Genomic DNA, 22,708 nt, shown 5'->3' on the forward strand with positions numbered 1-22,708 from the left:
TGTGGTGGTAAGTTCTGCTAAACCTCTTTCATAATTTCTGTTGATGCCGGTTTCCTTCTCTTTCCAGATCTTATCTATTCTCCCAGTCCCCGAGTTTTGTGGTGAGAGCGCAGCTCTTGGCGCAAAACTTTAACTTAAACCTTAGCGTGAAACCGGCATTGCCAGTCCCCGAGTTTCGGGTTAAGAACCTTGTTCTCTAGCGTAAAACTTAGCTCAAAAACTTAGCGCAAAACCGGCACTGCCAGTCCCCGAGTTTCGGGTTAAGAACCTTGTTCTTAGCGCAAAACTTAGCTCAAAAACTTAGCGCAAAACCGGCACTGCCGACCCCGAGTTTCGGGTTAAGAACCTTGTTTTCTTTCTCACAACTGCTTTCCTTTGAACAGAGCACTGCTGACACCCGGAAGCAACTCTTCGAGGAGCTTTTGTGGGAGCATCGGGAGCTTGCTGAGGCTCACAGCCATTGCCAAGGTTCGTTTCTTTTTCGCTCCGGCATCTTTTCTCCGGAATGTTTCTTTCCTTGATACTTATGCACTTTCTGTTTAGCAGTTGTTCCGGAAGCTAGCCTCGAGGCCCTGAAGGCCCAGGTTGCCAAGCTTCAAGGTATCATTCTTTCTTTTTCTGCTGACCCTCTCCTTTTTTCATTCGACTTAGTGTTTCTTGCTAAGACTTTTCTTTCCGGTACCTAGGCGAGAAGGAGCAGCTTCTCAAGGAGCACAACGAGGCGCTGGAGGCCCAGAAGACCGCCTTGGGGGAGCTCAAGGAGCAGGCCATACAAGCCGCGCTTCAGCATGAGCAAGCTTTGAAGGATGCCCGGGTTGCAGCGGAGGCCAGGCTGGCGGAGGTTGTGGAGGACTCCACGAACGCCAACACCGTCTTGACGGCAGAACTGGAGGAGGAAAGAAAGGCGCGGAAAGCAGCGGAGCGCCTTATTGATACCATGACCACCGATCACCGGGAGTACGATCGGTTGGTTATGAAAATAGATGCGCTAGCTCTCCGTAAGTCTTGCCTTGTCCCTCCTTTTGTTTACAAGCTTTTTTCCTTTTGAAGATATATCTTTGTTCGTTTCTTTTCCGACATACTCTTTTCCGGTGTCTTGTGCTTATGTTTTTTCTTTCTTCTCCGTAGAGCACTTTCCGGAATCCCGAGCCTATGCTTGTGAAGAAGGTGAGGGAGGATCGGATTGCGCGGGAGTTTCCCAATATGGATGCGCACCGGGACGGGTACGACTATCTTGTCGCCCTCTCGGCGCGGGTTCAACATATGCGGCTGCGTCGACCGGCTCCTTGTCGACCTGCCAACCGCCGCCATCCAGATCTTCAAGGTGTTATGGCCTGAGGAGGAGCTGCCGGAGAACATGACGCTCACCGCCAACCGGCTCAAAGATGCCGGGCACCGGATCCGCGAGTGGCAATGCTCTGCGGCCCGTGCCTGAGCCGACACAGCGCTGCGCTCCGCGTGCTCATGGTATCCTGCTCTTGATCTGGACGCTCTTCAGGGCGTGCGCGAGGATGCTCCCACGGACACAGACCCGGCGCTCACCGCGCGAGCGGCAGGACCGTGCATACCGGCTTGCTGAGTATGCCGAGGTCCGCACCTTCATCCCACCCCCTCCTGGTGTCAAAGACTACCTCAGTGATGAGGAAGAAGAAGACGAGGGAGATGAAGGTGAAGCTGCCGGGGACGTGCCGCCGAAGCTCCCGAGCCGCGCCGGTCCTCCTGAAGATGCCGAAGCCGGTGACGCTCCACCCGACGCCCCCGCTGCCTGATGACCTCTCATCAACTGTTTGCCTGAGACTTATCTGTTTGCCCTGCTTGCCTTAAAAACAATGCTTGTTAAATTCTGCCCCGGAATGCCGGGGTCTATGATGTAAAACTTATGTTTGCTTGTGGTTGTGCTACAATATTCCCTGCCGGTAAGTTATACCGGTAGCTAATTATCTTGAGTTTGCTTTAGCACATTTGCTTTTGGTTTTGGTTTTATCCTGTACCGCAAGGATTTCCCAATTGTTTCCGCATCCAATTTGATGCATACTTGGTTCTTTTGCCTTGGCTCTGCCTGCCTTCTCTGGGCGTTCTTTGGCATATGAGCACAAGGTTCTTTCACCAAACAAGCATCTTCTTGAACTTAGAAATAACTTTGAAATTTTGCAAAAAACCGGTTTAACCGGGGTTAGTTAAATTTTCCGGATTGTTCTTTCCTGCTTTCCCCTTTCGCAGTTCATGTGCTTATCTCCTACCGGTTTATCTTGCTTGCCATGAAGCCGGTTTTCGGACAACTAGCGAGTCGAAGACTCCGGTAGGATTTAGCACACTACTAAACCGGAAAGAAAAGACATTCAATAAGCAACCGGTAAAGCTGAAAAAATAGACAAGTTACATGCAACTTAAGTTGGGGTAGTCCCGAGACTCATTTGAGGTTCCGACATCTTTTATTCATAGCATATAAGGTACAAAAAAGGAACTTCTTACACTACCACTTCAAGAGTAGAAAGGACGCAATGAGCTATGTTCCATGGACGCTTGCTCTCCTCTCCGGACTTGTCCGCCTTTCCTTTTTCCACTCCTGTGCATCAATCAGGTAGTATGCATCATTGTGAAGCACCTTGCTTACAATGAAGGGACCTTCCCAAGGTGGCAAGAGCTTATGCCGGCCTTCGGTGCGTCTGCACTAGGCGAAGCACAAGATCTCCTTCCCGGAAAACTCTTGGATTGACTTTTCGGTCATGATAGCGTCTTAGGTTTTCTTGATAAATGGCTGTTCTTGCCAATGCTAGCTCTCTTGCTTCTTCTAGCAAGTCCACATCATTTTCTCTGGCCTCTTTGACCTCTTGCTCAGTATAGAGCTGTACCCTTGGTGAATCATGGATGATGTCGGTTGGTATCACTGCTTCTGCTCCATAAACCATGAAGAATGGAGTGTATCCGGTAGACCGGTTTGGGGTTGTTCTTATGCTCCACAGCACTGATGGTATCTCATCAAGCCAACACCCCGGTGCTCTTTCCACTGCGTCAATGAGTCTGGGTTTGATACCGGAGAGTACCAAAGCATTCATTCTTTCCACTTGGCCGTTGCCTTGTGGGTGTGCCACTGAGCACAAATCCAACCGGATATTCTTATCCTCACAGAACCTTTTGAACTCCCCTTGAGCAAAGTTGGTTCCATTGTCAGTGATGATGCTTGTGCGGGTATCCATACCGCAAGATGATATCCTTCAAGAATTTCACAGCCGTATGCCCATCACACTTTGCGATAGGTTTTACTTCTAGCCATTTGGTGAACTTATCCACCATGACCAAGATGTGAGTCATGCTGCTCCTTGCAGTCTTGAATGGGCCAACCATGTCCAGGCACCAAACAACAAATGGCCATGTCAGCGGTATTGTCTTTAAACCGGACGCTGGGGTATGATTTTGCTTGGCGTACCTCTGGCACCCGTTGCATTTTCTTACCAAATCCTCAGCGTTCTCCAAAGCAGTGGGCCAATAGAACCCATGCCGGAATACTTTTGCTACTAGCGCCCTTGACGAAGCATGATGCCCACATTCTCCTTGGTGAATTTCCTCAAGCATCTCTTTCCCTTCCTCCGGTTCCACACATCTTTGAAGGACACCGGTAACGCTTCTCTTGTACACCTCGCCATTGATGAATGTGTATGCTTTGGACCTTCTTTGGATTCTCCTTGATTCATTTTCGTCAGCCGGCAAGGTGCCGTTGATCAGGAATTCCTTAATAGGTTTAACCCATGATGGTATCTCTCGAACCAAAAACACCGGTGCATTTATCTCCATGCTATCCACCAGCATCGTCTTCTTCCGGTATAGGCACGGCGGTCTCCGAGCTTGTCGGAGCGGTCCCGGGTTCGCCGGAGCAGTCCCCGGGTTCCCTCCATCGATATCCATCGGCACAATGTGTGACTCCGGAACAAAAATTGATTCCGACTCGGGACTTGGCTTGATTGATGGTACTCTCAGGTGCGCCGAGGCTATTCCGGGAGGAATTTCTTGTCGGGATGAACCTATCTTGGACAAAGCATCCGCAGCTTCATTTTCCGCACGCGGTACATGGTGAAACTCACAACCTTCGAAGAATCCGGCAATCTTTTGCACGTGAAACCGGTACGAGGCCATGTTGGCATCTTTTGCATCCCAATCTCCGGAACACTGCTGTACCACAAGATCTGAATCTCCATAGCAAATGATCCGGTGCGCACCGATTTCTTTTGCGACCTTAAGCCCATGGATCAAAGCTTCATATTCAGCGACATTGTTCGATGCCCTGAAATGTACTTGCAGAACATACCGGAGGTGATCTCCTTTTGGTGAAGTAAGCACCACACCGGCACCCAGACCCTCCTTGAGCTTGGATCCATCAAAGTGCATTTTCCAGTATTCTATCTTCTGATCCGGCGGTTTGTATTGCATCTCCGCCCAATCAACAAGGAAATCAGCCAGAGCCTGTGATTTTATGGCATCTCTTCTTTCATACACCGGTACGTATGGTGATATCTGTATTGCCCATTTCGCAATCCGGCCACTGGCGTCTTTGTTGCACATGATGTCAGAGATGGGTGCTTCACTCACCACCTTCATAGGATGTTCCTCGAAGTAGTGCTTGAGCTTTGTGGCGGCCATAAACACGCCATAGGTCATTTTACGGAAGTGCGGGTAGTTTTGCTTTGAGAGGGAGAGCACCTCGCTCGGGTAGTATACCGGCCTGCGGACGGTTTTCCTTCCTCTTCTCTTTCTACTACCACAACAACACTCACGACCCGGTTGGTTGCTGCTATGTACAACAACATGGGTTCTCTTTCCAACGGCGAAGCCAATATTGGCGCGGTAGCTAACATTGTTTTCAGCTCTTTGAATGCTGCGTACTGCTGAGGGTCCAGGACGAACTTATCGGATTTTCTCATTAAGGCATACAATGGCAAGGCCTTTTCTCCCAACACTGCTTATGAACCGGCTTAGCGATGCTAAGCTTCAGGTAAACTTTTGTATGTCCTTCAAATCCTGTGGTATTGTCATTCTTTCGATTGCCCGGATCTTTACCGGATTGACCTCAATGCCTCGGCTCGAGACGAGGAAACCCAGCAGCTTGCCGGCAGGAACACCGAAAGTACATTTGGCCGGATTGAGTTTCATCCGGAACCTCCTTAGGTTATCAAATGTTTGCCGGAGATCATCGATCAGGGTATCTTTTACCTTAGTTTTTATCACGATGTCATCCACGTACACCTGCACATTCTTTCCGATTTGATCAAACAAGCATTTTTGCATACGGCGCTGGTACGTTGCACCAGCGTTGCGCAAACCAAAGGGCATAGTGATATAGCGAGTAAGCCCCGTGCGGGGTAATGAACGCAGATTTTATTTGATCTTCCTTTTTCAAGGGAATCTGGTGGAAACCGGAATAGGCATCCAGGAAGGACAACAACTCACACCCAGCGGTTGAATCAATCACTTGATCGATTCGTGGCAAAGGGAAAGGGTCTCTTGGGCAAGCTTTGTTGAGGTTGGTGTAGTCGATGCACATGCGCCACACCTTGGGAGCTTTTGCCTCCAGGTTCTCATCTTTCTTCTTTTCAACCATCACCGGATTGGCCAGCCACTCTGTGTGCGTGACCTCCACAATGAATTTGGCAACAAGCGGTTTGGTTACCTCTTCTCCTATGATCTTTCTTCTATCTTCAGCGAACCGGCGCAAAGGTTGTCGCACCGGCTTGGCATCTTTCCGAACGTTCAAGGAGTGCTCAGCCAGCTCCCTCGGAACACCTACCAAGTCTTCAGTTGACCAGGCAAAGATATTCCGATTCTCACGGAGGAAGCTGACGAGCGCGCTTTCCTATGCTTGATCAAGGCCGGCACCGATACGAGCGGTGCGCTCGCGGGTAGGCCGGGTCCAGCACAATGTCCTTTGTCTCATTCGTTGGCTTGAATGCCGGAGCACTCAAACTTGCACTCATTGCCGCTAAGCTCAACTGTGAGGACTGAGCCAGCGCAACAGCTGTTTGCATCCTTTTCTTTTCCTCCGCGATCACCAGCGATTCCGCTAGGTTCGATCCGGCAGACGCCGTTTCCAGCGAGACCTTGTAGTTCCCCACCACAGTTAGTGGTCCACGAGGTCCCGGCATCTTCATCTTGAGGTAAGCCGTATGGGTTGAGGCCATGAAAGCTGCCAATGCCGGTCTTCCCAGCAATACATGGTAGGGACTGTCTAGATCCACCACCTCAAACTCCAAATTTTCCACCCGGCAATTGTCACGTCCTCCGAATGCTACGTCCACCCGGACTTTTCCAACCGGTGCACAGGACAAACCCGGAACGATTCCATGGAAGGTTGTGCGCGTCGGCTGAAGCATGTTTTCTGTTATGCCCAGTGTATGCATGGTATGCTTGTACATGATGTTGATGCTACTGCCATTATCTATCAGCACTTTGCTGAACTTCACTCGAGTCTGTGGCCCTTTCATGATTGGGTCCACAACAAGAGCATATCCACCCGGATTCGGCATGATCTTGGGGTGATCCTTGATCGACCAAGCAATTTCCTGGTTGGACCACTGCATGTACTTGGGCACTGCCGGCATCACGGCATTCACTTCCATGGAGCGGCGATGTAGACTCTGCCTGTCTGTCGGCTCAGTGACAAAAACAACACAGCACACATGTGGATCTTCGTAAACATTCCGGCCTAAAGGTGGTGGTGGAGGCAGCTGGTTACCATCTTGTTCCACCCGGTTAACTTGCTGGTACTGCTGCCGGTTTGGCTGCACCGGTAAAGCATTTGGCCCGGTAAGCGGCGGCGGTGGCGGCATCTGCTGCTGCCGCGGCATGTCCGGAGGTGGCATCATCGCATTGCCTCCTCGCCCTTGGGCATATTTTACTGTCCCTTTTTCCATCAAGTACTTGGTCCAGGTACAATCCTTCGTCAGATGGTTTGACGGGTGTGCCGGATTCGGTGTGTGCCACCGGCAGGGTTGGTCCATGGCAGCTTCCATGGTGTATTTTGCGGGTTCTTGCCGGTTTCTTTTCGGACCCGGGGTTTCTTTTCCACCCATTGTTTCTTTGGACCCGCCCATGGCTGCGATCCGGTTCTTTGCCTCCGGCTGCCACCGGCATCGAGTCTTCTCGCACAGCGAGCAACTTGCTGCGGGCCATACCTTCGATCCGGAAATCTTCCCTCCTCTTGTTGTTCCGGTTGTCCCGGTGTTGCTCTTGGCGTAGCTGTTCCGGTTCAGGTTGCAGTGCCGGCTGCGTTGGGTCTCCCAACGCATAGTTATCCGCCACACGTATCATCTCTGCCAACGTTGTCGGCATGTTTCGCTGCAGCCTTTGCCACAACGGCGAACCTCTTTTGCACCCACTGCTGAACCAAGCAATGGCCTGCGCCTCGATTATTCCTTCGCAAGAGTTCCTTATGGTGTTCCACCGGGCCAGATAATCCCGGTCTGTTTCGTTCGGGCGCTGCAGACACAGAGCAAGTTGCTGCGGCCTGTTTGGCCTCTGATAGGTACTGCTGAAATTGCTCACAAAAGCCTCCTCAAAATCCAGCCAGCCATTTATGCTTCCTGCCGGCAAGTTGTTTAGCCAGATTCTTGCCGGTCCAACCAGAAACGACGGTATGATCCTTACGGCCCAACGCCGGTTTCCTCCTCCGGCTACGGTTCCTCCGCCTCCAGCGACGTATACCGCGGTCACGTAATCCGCGAGCCAATCTTCCGGCTTCGTAGTGCCATCGTATGTTTTTGTGTCGCGGGGCAACGTGAAGTTGCGAACCGGTGGCTTTTCTCTCATGATTCTTGGGCCAAAGCACTTTGGACCTGGAGGACCTTCCTCCTCGATCATTTCCGACAAGTATACTCTATCCAGACGGTGCCTCGCATCCCGTTCCGGTAAGTATCTCTCTCCCAAGCGTTCTCCCAGAGGGTTCCGGTATGCTGCCGGTCTGTTAGAATCAGCTTCATCGTAACGTTCCGGTGCCGCGGCCCTTGCCTGCCGGTACCTTGGTGGAGGCATCTCTTCCTCATCTTCATCATACGCTGCCCTTGCAGCCGGATAGTTTTGCCCGGTTTCATGTTTACCGGTATGTTTGTTTCCGGCATAGCCTTCTCTGGCGTAGCCTCGCTCTGCCCCTTGGCTCTTTCTACCGGCATCGTGTTGCCCGGCTTTCTGTTTACCGGCTAGGACCGGATCATACACAGTCATCTGCCGTGCGTTCACCTCTTTTTCTTTTCTTCTGTCCGGATGGGGGGATGAGGCCTGCCCCTGGGACTTGCTTCCGGCATTCTTTGTTGAACGCGCGGATTTCGAGGCTATTGCTTTGTTCAGCCTAGCCAAGCTGCTCAGCGTTCTGCTGCTCTACGGCGTCAAGCAGCTCTCGACACGCTCTTGTTGTTTTGCCGAGCCTCTCCGGTAAGCGAATCACACGGATCTACGAGCAGCCTTGGCAGCTTTTATTGTTTTATCCGGACTGCTGTATTTAGGTTTCTCTACAATGCTAACGGTATGCGAGGTACTTTTGCCGGTAAGAACTTCCTTACGCAAATCCCGATCTAGATTGCGAGCCTTTAGCCGGTTTTCCGGTATCCTAGCAGCATGAGCGCTAACCGAAGCAAAGCCATGGGCAGCGTTATACTCACGTACGGTTAGGTTCAGCTCGCGCTGCGCCTTGACGACGTCTTTGCCGCTCTCGAGTATCCTCAGGCGCTGCGCCTCCAGCTCCGCCTGAGCCGCTGCCGGGTCGATGTTCTGCGCGATGGGGGTTGCCAGCGCGTTCATCGCCGTTTGGAGAGGCGTTGCCGGTGGCGCGGATGATGCTCCCGCTGCGCCCGCGTCGCGCTCCAGCGGTGGCTTAGCCGCACGGGTCGAAACCGCGCGACCAGCACCTTCAGCCTCAGCCTCTTTTCCTGCACCAGCCACACCAGTCATCATTACCTCGACGCTGCCGGGCGCGCGACCGGCGCAGAGCCATCTTGGCGGGTCCGGTGCCACCAGCACCGGCGAGAGGCGCTGGCGCACGGGGACGGTGCCGAAGTAGATGCGGTGGCTGCCGAACTCGATGACGCGGCCGTTCTTGGGGAAGATGCCGCCGTTGGCGAAGCAGCCCGCGTTGTCGTTGATGAAATCGGTGGAGTAGAAGCTCTGCACAAGCGCAGACACCGTCCGCTCGCCGGCGAACTCTAGGAGGCCCGCCCGAATGTGTACTCCAGCATGCGCCACTTCATGCCCCACGGTGGGCGCCAACTGTCGTCGTGGTGAACGAGCGAGATGCCATAGGATGGCTTAAGTTGGGGCCGAATGGACGTATGAGGATTCGGGGGAGGGTTTGCGATTAGATGGGAAGAACTTCCGGATGCTCTCCTCAAGAACACAACCAGAGGCAGGTATGCAAGAAGAGAGACAAGAGGAAGAACTCTTTACTAGATCGCTAACTTCATTGATCTCAACATGGTTACAGGTTTCTCAGTACACAGATCTCTCTAAGGTCTCGCTACGTGCCCGTGAAGAAGGGCTGCCCCCTCTCCTTATATAGGGGAGAGGGTGGCTTACACTGGAAGAAACCCTAATGGCATCTTTGACTAGACAAACTACTTTACAAAGCTACTTTAATCATAGCTGACGCTGGAGTCCTCTTTAATCAGGGGCGCTGACATCGTCCGGCTTCTTTGACCGTCACTCTTCTCTTTATCGTCAGCCCTTCGTCAAAAGCTACTTTGCTTAGCTCATCTTTGTCTTCTAGCTCTGGAGAGAATCTTTGACCGGTCTTGCCGACAAGCCCTTCCTTCCGGTGGCCCGGTACCTTTTCTACTCGGTTCCGGTATCCTCCTTATGAGGATACCGGCTTAGCCTGTTTAGCCAAACGCTTATCTTAGACTCCGGTACGATCATCTAACCGGTATCCTGATGGCTCAAACCATCCGGTTTGGCATGCCTTTGGCATACCGGGGGTCATCCCCCCAACAATAAAGGTGACAAGTAGTGATGCTGAAATAAAGAGAAGATCATGTCACTTTTGACATTTTGCAAAACAACTCCAAATTGAACCAAACCACCACCAATCCAACACATTAATTATATAAATGAGATCCACCAAAAAGAATTTCAAAATTCAAACAAAAAGTTCTTGCGGCCATTTAATCAAACACTTGGCAGGCATGTTTTCCATTTGGTGTTACATGCTATTATCCAATGGTTCTTGGCCTAAACCCCTTTGATACTGAGATGATAAGTGCCTCTCTATGATCCTTGCACATAGCCAAGTACTTGCCCGGGTTGATTAAAGTGAGAAAGTGAGAGGAGATGCTCCATGCCATGCACACCCGGCCACCTTTGGCATCTCCACCTCTGGCCACCATTTCAACTCATCCTCTTGTCCTGGAGCATCTACAACACTCAAGGACGACGAGGGTACAAGCCCCAGCAACGCCAACGCTCGGCATTGGCCAGAACGCGCTCGCCCAAAACACGCCAGGACGTGCCAGCACGCGCGGTGACCGCGCTCTGGCCGCGCCAGGACGCCATGCGCTCGAGCACCCCCGTCCTCCTCCTGCATCCCTACCACTGCGTCGAGCAGCTACTCCCCGCCCTCTACACACCAGACACCATCCCTAGCCTGCCCCTGCTCCGTCGCCGTCGTCCTCGACCAAATGATGTCGCACGCTCTGCCGCACTCCCTGCAAGCTCGTGTGCAATCCCGTCGCCCTTTTCTCTGCGCCAATGCACGTTGAGTATCGCCAGGACACCGCCTATCTCTAGCAGTCCTTCACTTGCCCCTTGGCTCGCCGGAAACGCCACGCCATGGCCGCTCCCCCACAGCACCCCACGGCCACCTCCCTCCCGCTATAAATACAGGACCTCAGCCCTCCATTTCTTCACACAACACGCTCCCCTCTCACCACCGATCCTCCTCCCCGCTCAATTTCACCTCACACCGCCGGAGTAGCTCGAATCGCGAGCTCGAAGCCGCCGGAGCTCGCGGAAGCTCTGCTTCGATTGGAGCCTCCCCGAGCGCCGCCGCTGCACCAAGCTGTTCCTCGTCGACAACCACTTCTCCGCGCATACTCGCCGCACACCCGCAACGGCTCGGTAGGCTCTCCGACCCCCTAGGCTCGCCGCCAGTGAGCTCGCCTCTCGCCGGAGACGACGACGCTCACACGCCGTCGATCTCCTTTCTAATCCAACGGCCCCCTTTGCTCGTACCGCTTCGCTGTGTTAAAACACACTGACAGGCGGCCCCCACCTCGTCAGGGCAGCCCACTCGCACCCGTGGCTTGTTGGGCTGCGCAGTAAAATTAAGGGATTTCTAGTTTCGTGCCCCTGGTTCGTTAGTTGTACTCAGTTTTCCCCAGCCTCTTAACTTTTCCTCAGTTTTCCCCTCCCTCTAGTTTGAAACCCCTTTCAGAGGCTCGGACGGGAGGGTTGCCGTCCGTTCGCGAGGCCTTCCGTTACCGGTGACGGCTAGGGAGCCGCGGTGGTTTTGACTTGACCGTTGCTTTCGAAATGTGTTGACTATTGACTGGAAGAGCTGACCCAAAGCTTTCCCCTCCGTCCGAGACTCGGAGGAGCTCACACACCGCCCCTCCGCCGCCACGCCATCCTGCCCACCTACCTTATGGCGTCGTCCGCCGCCGAGCCGGCCACGCCCCACCACCACCCCGGGCTCCGCCTCCACCGGATCCGGATCTACCCTGTCCTCTTTGTAATTCCGTCTGGTGTGCGGACTATTCCCGCCAGCCGTGGAGAAGATTGGGAATCGGAGGGATCTAACGCATGGATTCCATCTGGGTAAGCATCGTCTGCCTATCCCATGTGAATTAACAGTAGGCAGTTTTTGAGCGCCAATCGTTGTTGCTCAACTAACTGCGTTGCTTTTCGAATAGGATGGATCCAGCGCTGGCTTTTCGGCTGGTGGTTACGCTGGATTCTAGCTTTACGCGTGATTCTAAACGCTGTAAGACTGGGTTTAACTTCCCTGCGGTGGTTGCAACCACCATCTCGTTAACGGATTTCAAAGCTAACATCTACGATAACTACACCTGGAGCTCTCTCGATGCCACCTAGACCCGTACCAACACAAAGATGGCTGCAGAATCCACTTGTATACTCTAGAAGACAAGTACAAATGGAACAAGTAGATGCACTAGAGGAGCAACAAGACCAGGGGCAGGCGGAGAAACCGGCCCATTGGACATGAAAATCAAGGAAGCACAAGTGTAGATTCTGCGGAGGAGAATCAATCTCAGACTGAGTCCAGTAATAGCCTAGACTTGCCAATTGCAATAAGAAAAGGGATAAGGAAAGTTGGGCCCCCAAAGCGACTAAGTTATGATGACTATGACGTAGGAAATTATATTTCTTACGAGGCATTGTCACCCTCTTTTCGGGCTTTTGTTGCTTCACTGCAAACTGTATCTGTTCCTAAGGATTGCAAGGCAGCCAGGTTGGACGCGAGATGGTGCAATGCTATGATGGAAGAATTAGAGGCCTTGAAGAAGAATAAAACATGGGAGTTGAAAGATCTCCCTAAAGGAAAGAATACAGTAGGCTATAAGTGGATCTATTCTGTAAAACAAAATGCTGAAGGAAAAGTGGAGAGATATAAGGCAAGACTTGTGGCAAGAGGATATAGTCAGACTTATGGCACTGACTATGATGAGACGTTTGCACCAGTGGCAAAAATGAGCACTGTCAGAATATTGACCTCTTGTCCAGCAAATTTCGGATGGCCCTTGCATCAACTTGATGTCAAAAATGCATTTCTACATGGTGATCTTCAAGAGGAGCTGTATATGGAGATGCCACCAGGATTTGTCATCCCTGAAACTTTTAAGGGAAGGTATGTAGACTGAAGAAATCTCTATATGGTCTCAAACAATCTCCATGTGCCTAGTTTGATAGGTTTAGACAAGTGGTGTGTGGCATGGGATATGGTCAATGCAATGGAGACCATACCGTATTTTTACAGACATCCCGAGCAGAAAATCACTATCCTTGCCGTGGATGTTGATGATATTATTATCACGGGAGATGATGATGCGGAAATCGCAAAACTGAAAGGATGCTTGAGTCAAGCCTTTGAGGTGAAAGATTTGGGAAAACTTAAATACTTCCTTGGAATAGAAGTTGCAAGATCATCAAAAGGGATATATCTATCTCAAAGAAAGTATACATTGGATCTCTTAGATGATATGGGCATGCTGTGGTGCAGAGTGGCTTCAACACCTATTAACCAAAATAATAAAATCACAGCAGAGTCTGGAGAACCCATAGACAAGGAGAAACATCAAAAACTTGTTGGAAGACTAATATACTTATGCCACACGAGACCAGATATATCATTTGCAGTGAGTGTAGTGAGTCGCTATATGCATGATCCGCGGGATGTACACTTGGAAGCAGCTCAAAGAATCTTGATATACTTGAAGGGCACTCTGAGAAAAGGATTGTGGTTTAAAAGTAATGGACACCTAAATGTAGATGGATATTGTGATGCAGATTGGGCTAGCTGCTTAGATGATCGAAGATCCACCTCAGGGTATTGTGTTTTTGTTGGAGGAAATTTGGTGTCATGGAGAAGTAAGAAACAATCCGTTGTCTCGAAATCAATAGCCGAAGCAGAGTATAGAGCTATGTCACAAGGCCTGGGTGAAATGTTGTGGGTACGAAACCTTCTAAGAGAGCTGAAAATTTTAAGGCAAGGAAGCTTGAAAGTGTGGTGTGATAATATGTCTGCCATAAACATAGCAAACAACCATGTCCAGCATAAGCGAACTAAACATGTGGAGATAGACATATTCTTTATTAAAGAAAAGATTGATGCAGGGATTATCTCATTGGCTTATGTGAGATCAGGACAACAAGTGGCAGATTGTTTAACAAAAGGGCTAGGATCGAAGGAGTGTAATCTTTCCTGTGCCAAGATGGGGATGATTGACATTTATCACCCATCTTGAGGGGGAGTGTTGGATAATTGTTGGTGTATCTGTTGGGCTATCTTCTTGTTCTCTGTTGTGGCCCATCTGGCCCAGCCCAGTCCTGACCTATATAAGATGCTTCTATCTATGTAACCCTAAGCTGAGAGAGTTCCTCCCTGCATCCTTCTTCTACCTCAGGTTAGGCCCTCACCTCTGCCCACATCATCCCCTTGCTCCTCTCACCTCGCCCTCCAATTCTCATGGATTTGGTGATTGCCCTCTGCACCCACTCTAGGGACATCACAAGCAATAACAATTGTGTAACCAACTAACTATTAGCAAGGCAGGAGCCAGGAATAGAAATTAAAAGAACTTCATCATCCTCCACAGAATCCCAACAAGATGAATCCGAGAGAGGTGAATTATAGAGGGATTGGTCACTTAGAGATGGGAGGTAAAAGGTTGTACTTATGTGCCGTCGAAGATGCTAGTCCAGTGGTCACCCCCTCCTCCTCCTTTCTCTTGCACCAGCAAGGCCTCTTCTCCTCCGCATCTCTACGTCGTCGAGATGCTGACGGCACTGCCTCCTCGTCCGCACCGCGCGCCGTTTCCTGTCACCATCGCCATCTTGCCCGTTGCCGTGGCCACCATGATCCGGCATAAACAGCATAATACAGCCATAATTAGAGCCTGTGTATTCTGAGGAAACATGAAGAGAGAGAAATCAAAGATCGAAATGTGTATTCTCGAAAAAACGAGATGTCAAAGATCTGCAAGCTAGGAAACGAACCTGGGCATCGTACATGGCTGCTGCAAGAAGCAGTAAGATGAACGATTGATGAAGATGAGCATAATTAGCATCATAAAGTAGAGGAGAGTAGGCGGACATGCAAGAAACGGCGTTCATTACAACCGGAAAAGTAACGGAAGAACGGGGGCGGCACACCTTCTGTGTCATCAATTGCACAAGCAATGGCGGCGGCGGTGCGATGCTTCCTTGGTCTTCCGAGGCATGGTACAATTCAATAGCTGAAAGTTAGGCCACATAACTAAGAAAGCGGCCCAATGACAGCCCGGTTCACGAGACGATCTCCAAGTCATTTCCAAGAGTAGCGGCCCAGCTATGTTGGGCCGACAGGATCGTGCAGCCAACACAACGAAAAATGACCAGACGGGAGCAGTGGTTGAAGGATAGATCTAGAGCATCCATGAGCGAGATCGGACGGCTGACAACCTCAAAACGCTGTGGAAGGGTCTACGTGGTTCTGTTATACTAAGGCGGTTGTCAAAAAAAAGAAAGTAGAGGTCTATGGAAGGTATGCCTTCCCGACCATTCCATATGTGCCCATAAAATCGCCGGTTTCCGAGCCGGAGACAAAGACATCCCCGGCTGTGGATTTGTTTTTTTGGAATGTAATCTTGTTTCACATTTATACCAGTTTTAGAGCGTTTGCAATACCAGGTGACCTAGGATATCTAGCCATATATAAACACGAAGACTGTCGATCGATCCTGCATCTCATCCCTACCGGCGGCGGCATGAGCGGCCGCGATCTCTTCGGCGCGCTGCAGGATGATCTCATCCAGCACGTGCTCTCCTTCCTGCCCTCTCGCGAGGCGGTGAAGTCGGTCACGCTCGCCCGTCGTTGGCGCCACCTGTGGAGATCAACGCCCGCTGTCCGCGTCAACGGCTCCGGCGAAAATTTTCCGACTACGAGTACGACCCGCGCGAGGTCGACCCTCACGTCGACCTCTGGATCAGGCACGCCGTCTGGACCTGCCGTGCCCGCTCCCTCGTCGCCCGCTTCCAAGATAGCCCCGTAATGTGGTGGCCCCAGAACCGGCGTTCATCGGCTTTTCCGCACCAGCAGCAACCATTCGCCTCCCCGCACCTGACGACCTTGCACCTCCACCGCGTCCAACTTCGCCACGACCACCTCCTCGACTTCTCCCCCTGCCGGGCTCTTCTGAACCTCACCCTCAGCGAGTGCATTCTCGACGGCGACGCCCTGCTATCGCCCTGGCTGGAGCGCCTCTGCATCATCGGCTGCAGCATTCCGATCCACAGCAAACATGGCCCCATGGGGATGAGGATTGCCACGCCCAGACTCCGTCATCTACAGCTGTCCGATGACAACAACGACGACGACTGCTTCTCCAGAGAATTGGATATATTATACTGATCTGTCGTCATCTCTCGAGAGCATGCCCTTGTTGACCAGTGCCAGCATCCAGTTTATCGGCACCGCCACCGTTGGTGATGATCATGCCACTGCCGACCGCGCTTTGCTTCTGCATGGCTTGGCGGAGGCCACCAGCCTGGAGCTCGTAGCATCCACGGAAGAAGGAAGGGTTTGTCAAATACTACTACAAACTTTAATTGTTTTTTCTCGGATTACATAATTATTACTTGTGCAGCTAGCTTCTTCACAAGTTTTCCGTTTCCACCCATCAATCAAGCTTTTCACTCTCCGTTTATTTGTTCTGTGTCCAGCCGATCTTGCTCAAGGATTTGACATGGTGTCCTACATTCACCAAGCTGAAGATCTTGATGCTTAACGAGTGGTGTGTGTATGATGATGTAACTGCGCTTGCATGCCTCATGCAGCACACACCAAGACTAGAGAATCTCATTTTGCAACTTGAATTCGAGGTAATACTCGGTTCGTTTCTTCTTACAGACTATTTTACAGTCATTGCGCTTGCCACATTTTTAGGTTATATACTACCACCGGTTCAAAATACATGAGTGTATTTATAAAACTATGTTGTCAAACCTTTTACTCTTTGAAATCTAATTAATTAACAACACCTATTAGAGTTGTTTTGAAAAATAGTTTCAACTTTCAAAACATGTACTGTTACATACCCATACGATCGACCATGCATCCTGAAAGTTACTTGCTGCAATTTTTCAACTCGTCTTTTTTGAAACCGGAGAGGACATGTTAATCCTCATATATGACCTTGTACAAAAAATAAACCCCATCGATGCTCATAGTCCCACATGCCATGCACGCGTTGGGACAAATAGAGTCTATTTTGCAGGGACATGCATATATGCAGTTTTAACACATGTTTTCTTATTCTGCAGAAATCCCATGTTCTTGAGGTGAAAACAGATAGTCATATTACATCAAAACATTCATGTCATACCTTTGAGCACCTTAAGACTGTGGAGATAAAGAAGTGTCGTCGATCTTATGACATAAGGGTTAAAGAAATTTTGAAATTGCTCGGTGACTGGGGCATACCTAGCAGTAAAATCAGTATCCACTACAAGAAATCTAAAGGTCAGTCATAATGCAGAACAAATTCCTTTGTGTTATTATTTTGTATTTTTGTGTGAATAAAGTCTACTCTAAATGATACAAAAGGGAAAACAAATAACTGCCTCGAGAAAAATGTTTAAATGATATAGAGAAAGGAGACTATGCTTATACTCCATTCGTTCTCTTTTAATCTACATCTTAGACTAGCATTTTGTTTCATATTAGTCTACATTTCATCTTTGTAATAAATAGCACAGAACACAAAGCAGTCTTACTCTCTGTATTGGATGTCATTGTTTCAAGGTAGCTTGAATTGGTTAAAAGTAGTGGTATTAAATGATTTTCTAATTGATCTTAAAATTTATAGAATGTAGAACAGAGTATGTATTCGTTGCACATGTAACAAAATTCAATTACAGTGTGCCACAGTTCGTAGAATTAGTATACATTGGTGGTCTAGCTAACAGCTAACATTAGTCATCCAATTGGCTGGCATTTAGTACATTTTAGTTTACTATTACTATTATGCTCAATAAGTGTATATTTTGTTGTATTTAAGAATCAATATTTCCCATCGAGTCATTCATGGCTAGCTAAGTATTACCTCCGTTCCAATGAATAACCCTTATATTTTCTTTTCAAAAGACTGTTTAAAGTTTGACTAGTTTTTTTAAGTCATTAATATGTACTGTATAATCTAAAATCAACACCGATAGATATATGATGAAATATGTTTTCAATGATATCTATATAATATATCATAGTTTTAAATGGTTTCTTTAAAAAATTAGTCAAACTTTACTTAGCTTGACTTTCCCAAAATATAGGCCTTACTTATTGGAACAGATGGAGTATATTATTTGGAACACCATTAGCGTGAGTTTGCACTTTGGCGACTAGCGGTAGCATGGTAACTTGATGGCTAGGAGCAAAATTCGCATATGTGTTCCTTGGACATTTTACTCAGGCTTTATGATTTTCTCTCTCGCGGGTGACCATGATCCAGATTGATGAAAAGTTTTTGAATCTCTCTACATATTATATTTTGAAGCTCAGCGGCAAATAAATTTTATTGGAGATTTCAAAGTTAAGGAAATTTCCCCGAAATTGTTGAATGTTACTTAGTTTTTTTAGTCCCCTCCTCTCTAATTTTTTGAAAGCTTCTACCTGAAGGTTGCAAGATGATTTCTGTTGAACCTTTGTCTAAAAATCTAAAGATTCTTCTATTTTTATTTTGGTGTCGATGTTGGTGCCAGTGGCATTAATTTGAACCGATTACACAAAAAATATGAACATTAAGAAGCGTGTAACATGTAATTGGAAATGGGATGGTCAAATTGATTGTAGAGTTCGATCCTTCGACTTGTTATAGGTCAGCCATCTAAGCAAAGGAAATTTCATTCTGTTTAGTTGTCATGTATAAAGTCCACTCAAAGGGAGTACATCGACACAAAATGAAAAACAATTAACTATCTATCGAAAAAATGTATAAATGATTAGGGAAAGGCAACCATTCTTACATGTATCTGGTGTACGCGTAACAAACATTCAATTACCGCGTAGCAGAATTCATTGTGTTACTATCTAGTGGTAGCTAACAACTAATATTATGCTGAATAAATGTATTTTTTCTGGGCTTGAAAGATCAATAGATATTGATCATCTGCTTTTACTTTCCCATTATTTTTTCTGTTATTGAAAAATCAATAGATATTGATCATCTTCTTTTACTTTCCCATTAGATATGTGTAAGTTATATACGGAAACAAGTGAAAGGAGAAATTAAGTAGAGTAAATTGTGGAGGACTTAGCTCCTGCCTTGGTTATAGAGAATTGGCCCTCTGCACCTATAGTCTCAAATAGAGGGAGTAGTACAAAATTTGTTTTTTATAAAGATAATATTTAATATTGCTTAGATACAAATTACATCGACCTACTTTCTTTAGGTATTTAGATGCACCTTTTAAGTTTTTAACTTGTTACATTACCTGGTCAGTGGATGGGTGCTATACATGGTTAATGGCCCTTTTAATAGTACCTATGAAAGAAAAAAGAATTAGTAGTTGCTTAAAAATATGCTCCAATGAATTAATGTGCACCGGATTGATTTTTTGTGCTGGTTCCCAGGTAAAAAGTAACACACCAAGTTCTAGCTTCAGATGGGTTCAAGCAGCATGCAGATGAAGGATGAGCACTACCGAAACCTACATGTGGGTGATATATAGAAACATGTTTTTTTTTTTTTGAGATAACAACAAGATATGGAAGTTTTTTTGGTTCTCGTTATGTTAGAAGAGCATATTTTTATTCTAAGGAGTTTTGTGACGATGTTGTTGATGGTGGTTTCTCAAGCTGCATGTGAGGCTATGCATGCATTTTCTCGTTTTTGTTGCTCACCCAGAATTTTTTTAAAATCAAATCTACTGTAAATTTCCTTAATATCTCTTGATATTCAAATCTAAATGTTGTAGTAGATCCATTTTCTACATCTATCTATATACTACTTAAAAAGGAGGAACAGGTTCCTTATTCTGCCCATACGTCCAATCTTTTCGTCGTTCTCGTTGTAGTTCCGTTCCGCACGCGCATATGGGCCGCGCAAACATGGGCCGCGTCCACCGCCCACACGCAAAGGATCCCGTCCTCGCCTCCCCCTCGCCTCGCCTCCTAGGCTGCCTGCTGTTCCCAACGTCGCCTGCCGCCGCCGCGACGTGCCGCCATCAACGCTCCGGAGCGCGTCGTCCTGGAGTGGATCGATGGACGCCACCACCAACCAATACCAGCGGCAGTAAATTTTGATCTGCTGCCGCTACTGCTCCTTCCTGGTCTGGAGTCTGGACACCTCACTCTGCCTCCGCCAGTCCGCCTCCCCCTCCACCTCCTCCAGTGCCCCAATGGTTCCCCTCTCGGCTGCTCGCGCGCCGCATCGGCGCTGCCGCGGGGTCCCGAGGAGGGTTATGCTGCTCGCTGCTCGGGGTCACACGAATCAGGCCTCACGGGAGCCTATTTCCTCGCCTGCGGCGACTGCTTTCGAGGTTCAGAAAATGATCTTTCGATTTCGCCTCCGAGAACTAGCGACGGGGTGTTTGGGCGTTTCCGGAGTCTATATCGAGGTCTGCTAGCTCGCTGCCCGCAATGCCGCAGAGGTTGGGCGTCAATTTCTAGGGTTTTGCTCGCGGATTTGCGGAGAGAGATCCAGGGATCATCTCGAATGCGGCGGCATATCCGCGGTCCAGTGCTTGGTTTGGTTTTCCCGGAGCAGGCATCGCCTCCTCGATTTGGTTTCCTGCTAAGCTCGTGAAGGCGAGGAGGAGGGGTTTTGGGGGAGAATTAATTCGGTGATTCAGTTGCAATGTCCGGGTCTAGCTCAAGGGGGTGGCTGTCACCGGCGTCTGGCGGTGGAGACTCTGAGCAGAGGTCCGCGGGGAGCAGGACCAGGTATGTGTCTGCTATACGGGGCCGGAAGGCGTCGCGGAGGACTGGGAGGGATTCCGTCGCTGCAGCAGCAGTGGAAGAGAAGAAGCCGGCTGCCGTGCCTACATTGCTGCCGTCCCTCAGCATACCCACAGGGATGCGCCGGCAGGAGCTGCTGCTGCGCTCAGGTTTCTCTCTTGACGTGTCGTGCTCATCGGACTCGTTCTGCAGCCGGGCGTCCACAGGGCGGATCGGGAGGCTGGTGTTCGGGCCGAGGAAGAAGAAGGCCATCTCTTAGACTGATCATAAGCTTGCTGCCATGCTGGAAAGGGAGGCTGGATAGACTTCTCCGGGTTACGCTTCTGGTCCGAAGAGGAGGTGTGCATGGGTGACAGCAAATACATGTGCGTCTTTTTCCGCATTTTCTTTAACCACTGCCAGGCCCCATAGAAACTGTCTACCTGAGACTGTCCCTTGGCCCGCGGGTCTGACACAAGGTTAGAATCCGAGCTCTTCCAGAGTGGTATCTCACTGATGGCTCGGGCCCCCCGGAAGGGGCCTTCTTCGCCTTCCACCTAAGCTGCGCAGGAAAGGCCCAAAGCCAATCCCAGGGAACAGTAAAGCTTCATAGGGTCTTTCTGTCCAGGTGCAGGTAGTCCGCATCTTCACAGACATGTCTATTTCACCGAGCCTCTCTCCGAGACAGTGCCCAGATCGTTACGCCTTTCGTGCGGGTCGGAACTTACCCGACAAGGAATTTCGCTACCTTAGGACCGTTATAGCCCTGTTGAACATACAAGCCTGCAATTCATCTAGCACAATCGTTTTAGTACTGCGGTAGTGGTTTTGTTGTAGGAACAGCTAATCTCCATCAGATCTACTCCCTCCATTCCCATGTAATCGACATGAGCTACTCCCGGCCTATGTAGTATGCACGTACACGTGCACGTTGATGAAATCGGAACCGAGGGACTACAATTCAGATTGGAGGGTCCATTTTTTGTTGAGTATAAAATGCTACTAGATCCTAGATGATGCCAACCCGGGAACAGGACTTTATCATTCATTTTTGTCCAAAGCATTTCAGGGCTCTCTGATCTTTAGAATTTCAACTCTTATGAAGAGATGTTATTTCTGTGTGTTAGATACTTAAGTTGCAATGACTAAGAATATGATCAAGTAGCATTGGCCTTCATCATACATCTAAAGATGCATCGACCTTCTCTACTGCTGATCATGGTTGGTTTGTACCAGACTACACCACAGTTGGATTAAAGGTGTCTTTCCCATTACGGAATATATATTGTCATGATCTATACAGAGAAAAGTATTAGACGTAGTTTAGGATGAATGGACATTTACCTCAATATTTGCTAGCGAATTTCTGTTTCTTCTACAACAAATGGTCATTGTTATTGTGATGGGATTGTAAATTATTGTTTTCCCTCTTAAACTGGCTCATGATTGCATAAAAATGCTTAGGTAAATTCTTGGTATTTTCTGGACAAATCAATTCATTTTTTGATTATTTTTTATGTTACTTATTTATGAAAGGTTCTTCACGACTTCCATTGGAGACGTTAGTTACTGGTATCATCATACATCTAAAGGTGCATATGGACCTTCTCCGCTGCAGATCATTGTCTTGCGAGATTCATTTAATGTTCAGGAACAAAATTTATTTTCGCACTTGGTACACACAGTTTTTTGCTCATTAACATCGTATACCAAATTATTTAGTGTTCTGAATTATTGGAGGTACACTCAGTTTGAGATCGGTTTTCTTAGTGCCAACTTCAGTTCATGGTGGCATGTTCTTTCCAGGTAGTGTTTAACTGCATATTGTTATTGTTAACACACCATGATTATGCGTCGTTAATTTTTGCGACTGGTGTCTTGCTAGATTCATGTAATGTTCATGAATGAAGTTTATTTCAGCACTTGGTACACACGGTTTTTTGTTCATTAACACATATACCTTATTGTTTAGTGTTATGAAGGATTGGAGGTACACTCAGATTGAGATCGGTTTTCTTTAGTGCCAATTTCAGCTCATGCTGGCATTTCTTTCAGGTAGTTTTTAACTGCATATTTCTACAGTGTTAA

At 48.6% G+C, this 22,708-nt stretch overlaps 1 protein-coding gene across 1 annotated transcript; it reads left to right on the top strand.

Moving 5' to 3' along the window:
* The first annotated feature begins 16,121 nt into the window (after positions 1 to 16,121).
* On the top strand, positions 16,122 to 19,406 carry LOC124652943. The gene is made up of 4 exons (XM_047191995.1): positions 16,122 to 16,268; positions 16,411 to 16,569; positions 17,011 to 17,209; positions 19,316 to 19,406. Exons 1-4 carry the CDS (start codon positions 16,122 to 16,124, stop codon positions 19,324 to 19,326), a joined length of 516 nt encoding a protein of 171 aa, XP_047047951.1. The 3' UTR covers positions 19,327 to 19,406.
* Positions 19,407 to 22,708: the final 3,302 nt, after the last annotated feature.

Source organism: Lolium rigidum, chromosome 1 (assembly GCF_022539505.1).
Source record: "Lolium rigidum isolate FL_2022 chromosome 1, APGP_CSIRO_Lrig_0.1, whole genome shotgun sequence".
Taxonomy (NCBI): Eukaryota; Viridiplantae; Streptophyta; class Magnoliopsida; order Poales; family Poaceae; genus Lolium; species Lolium rigidum.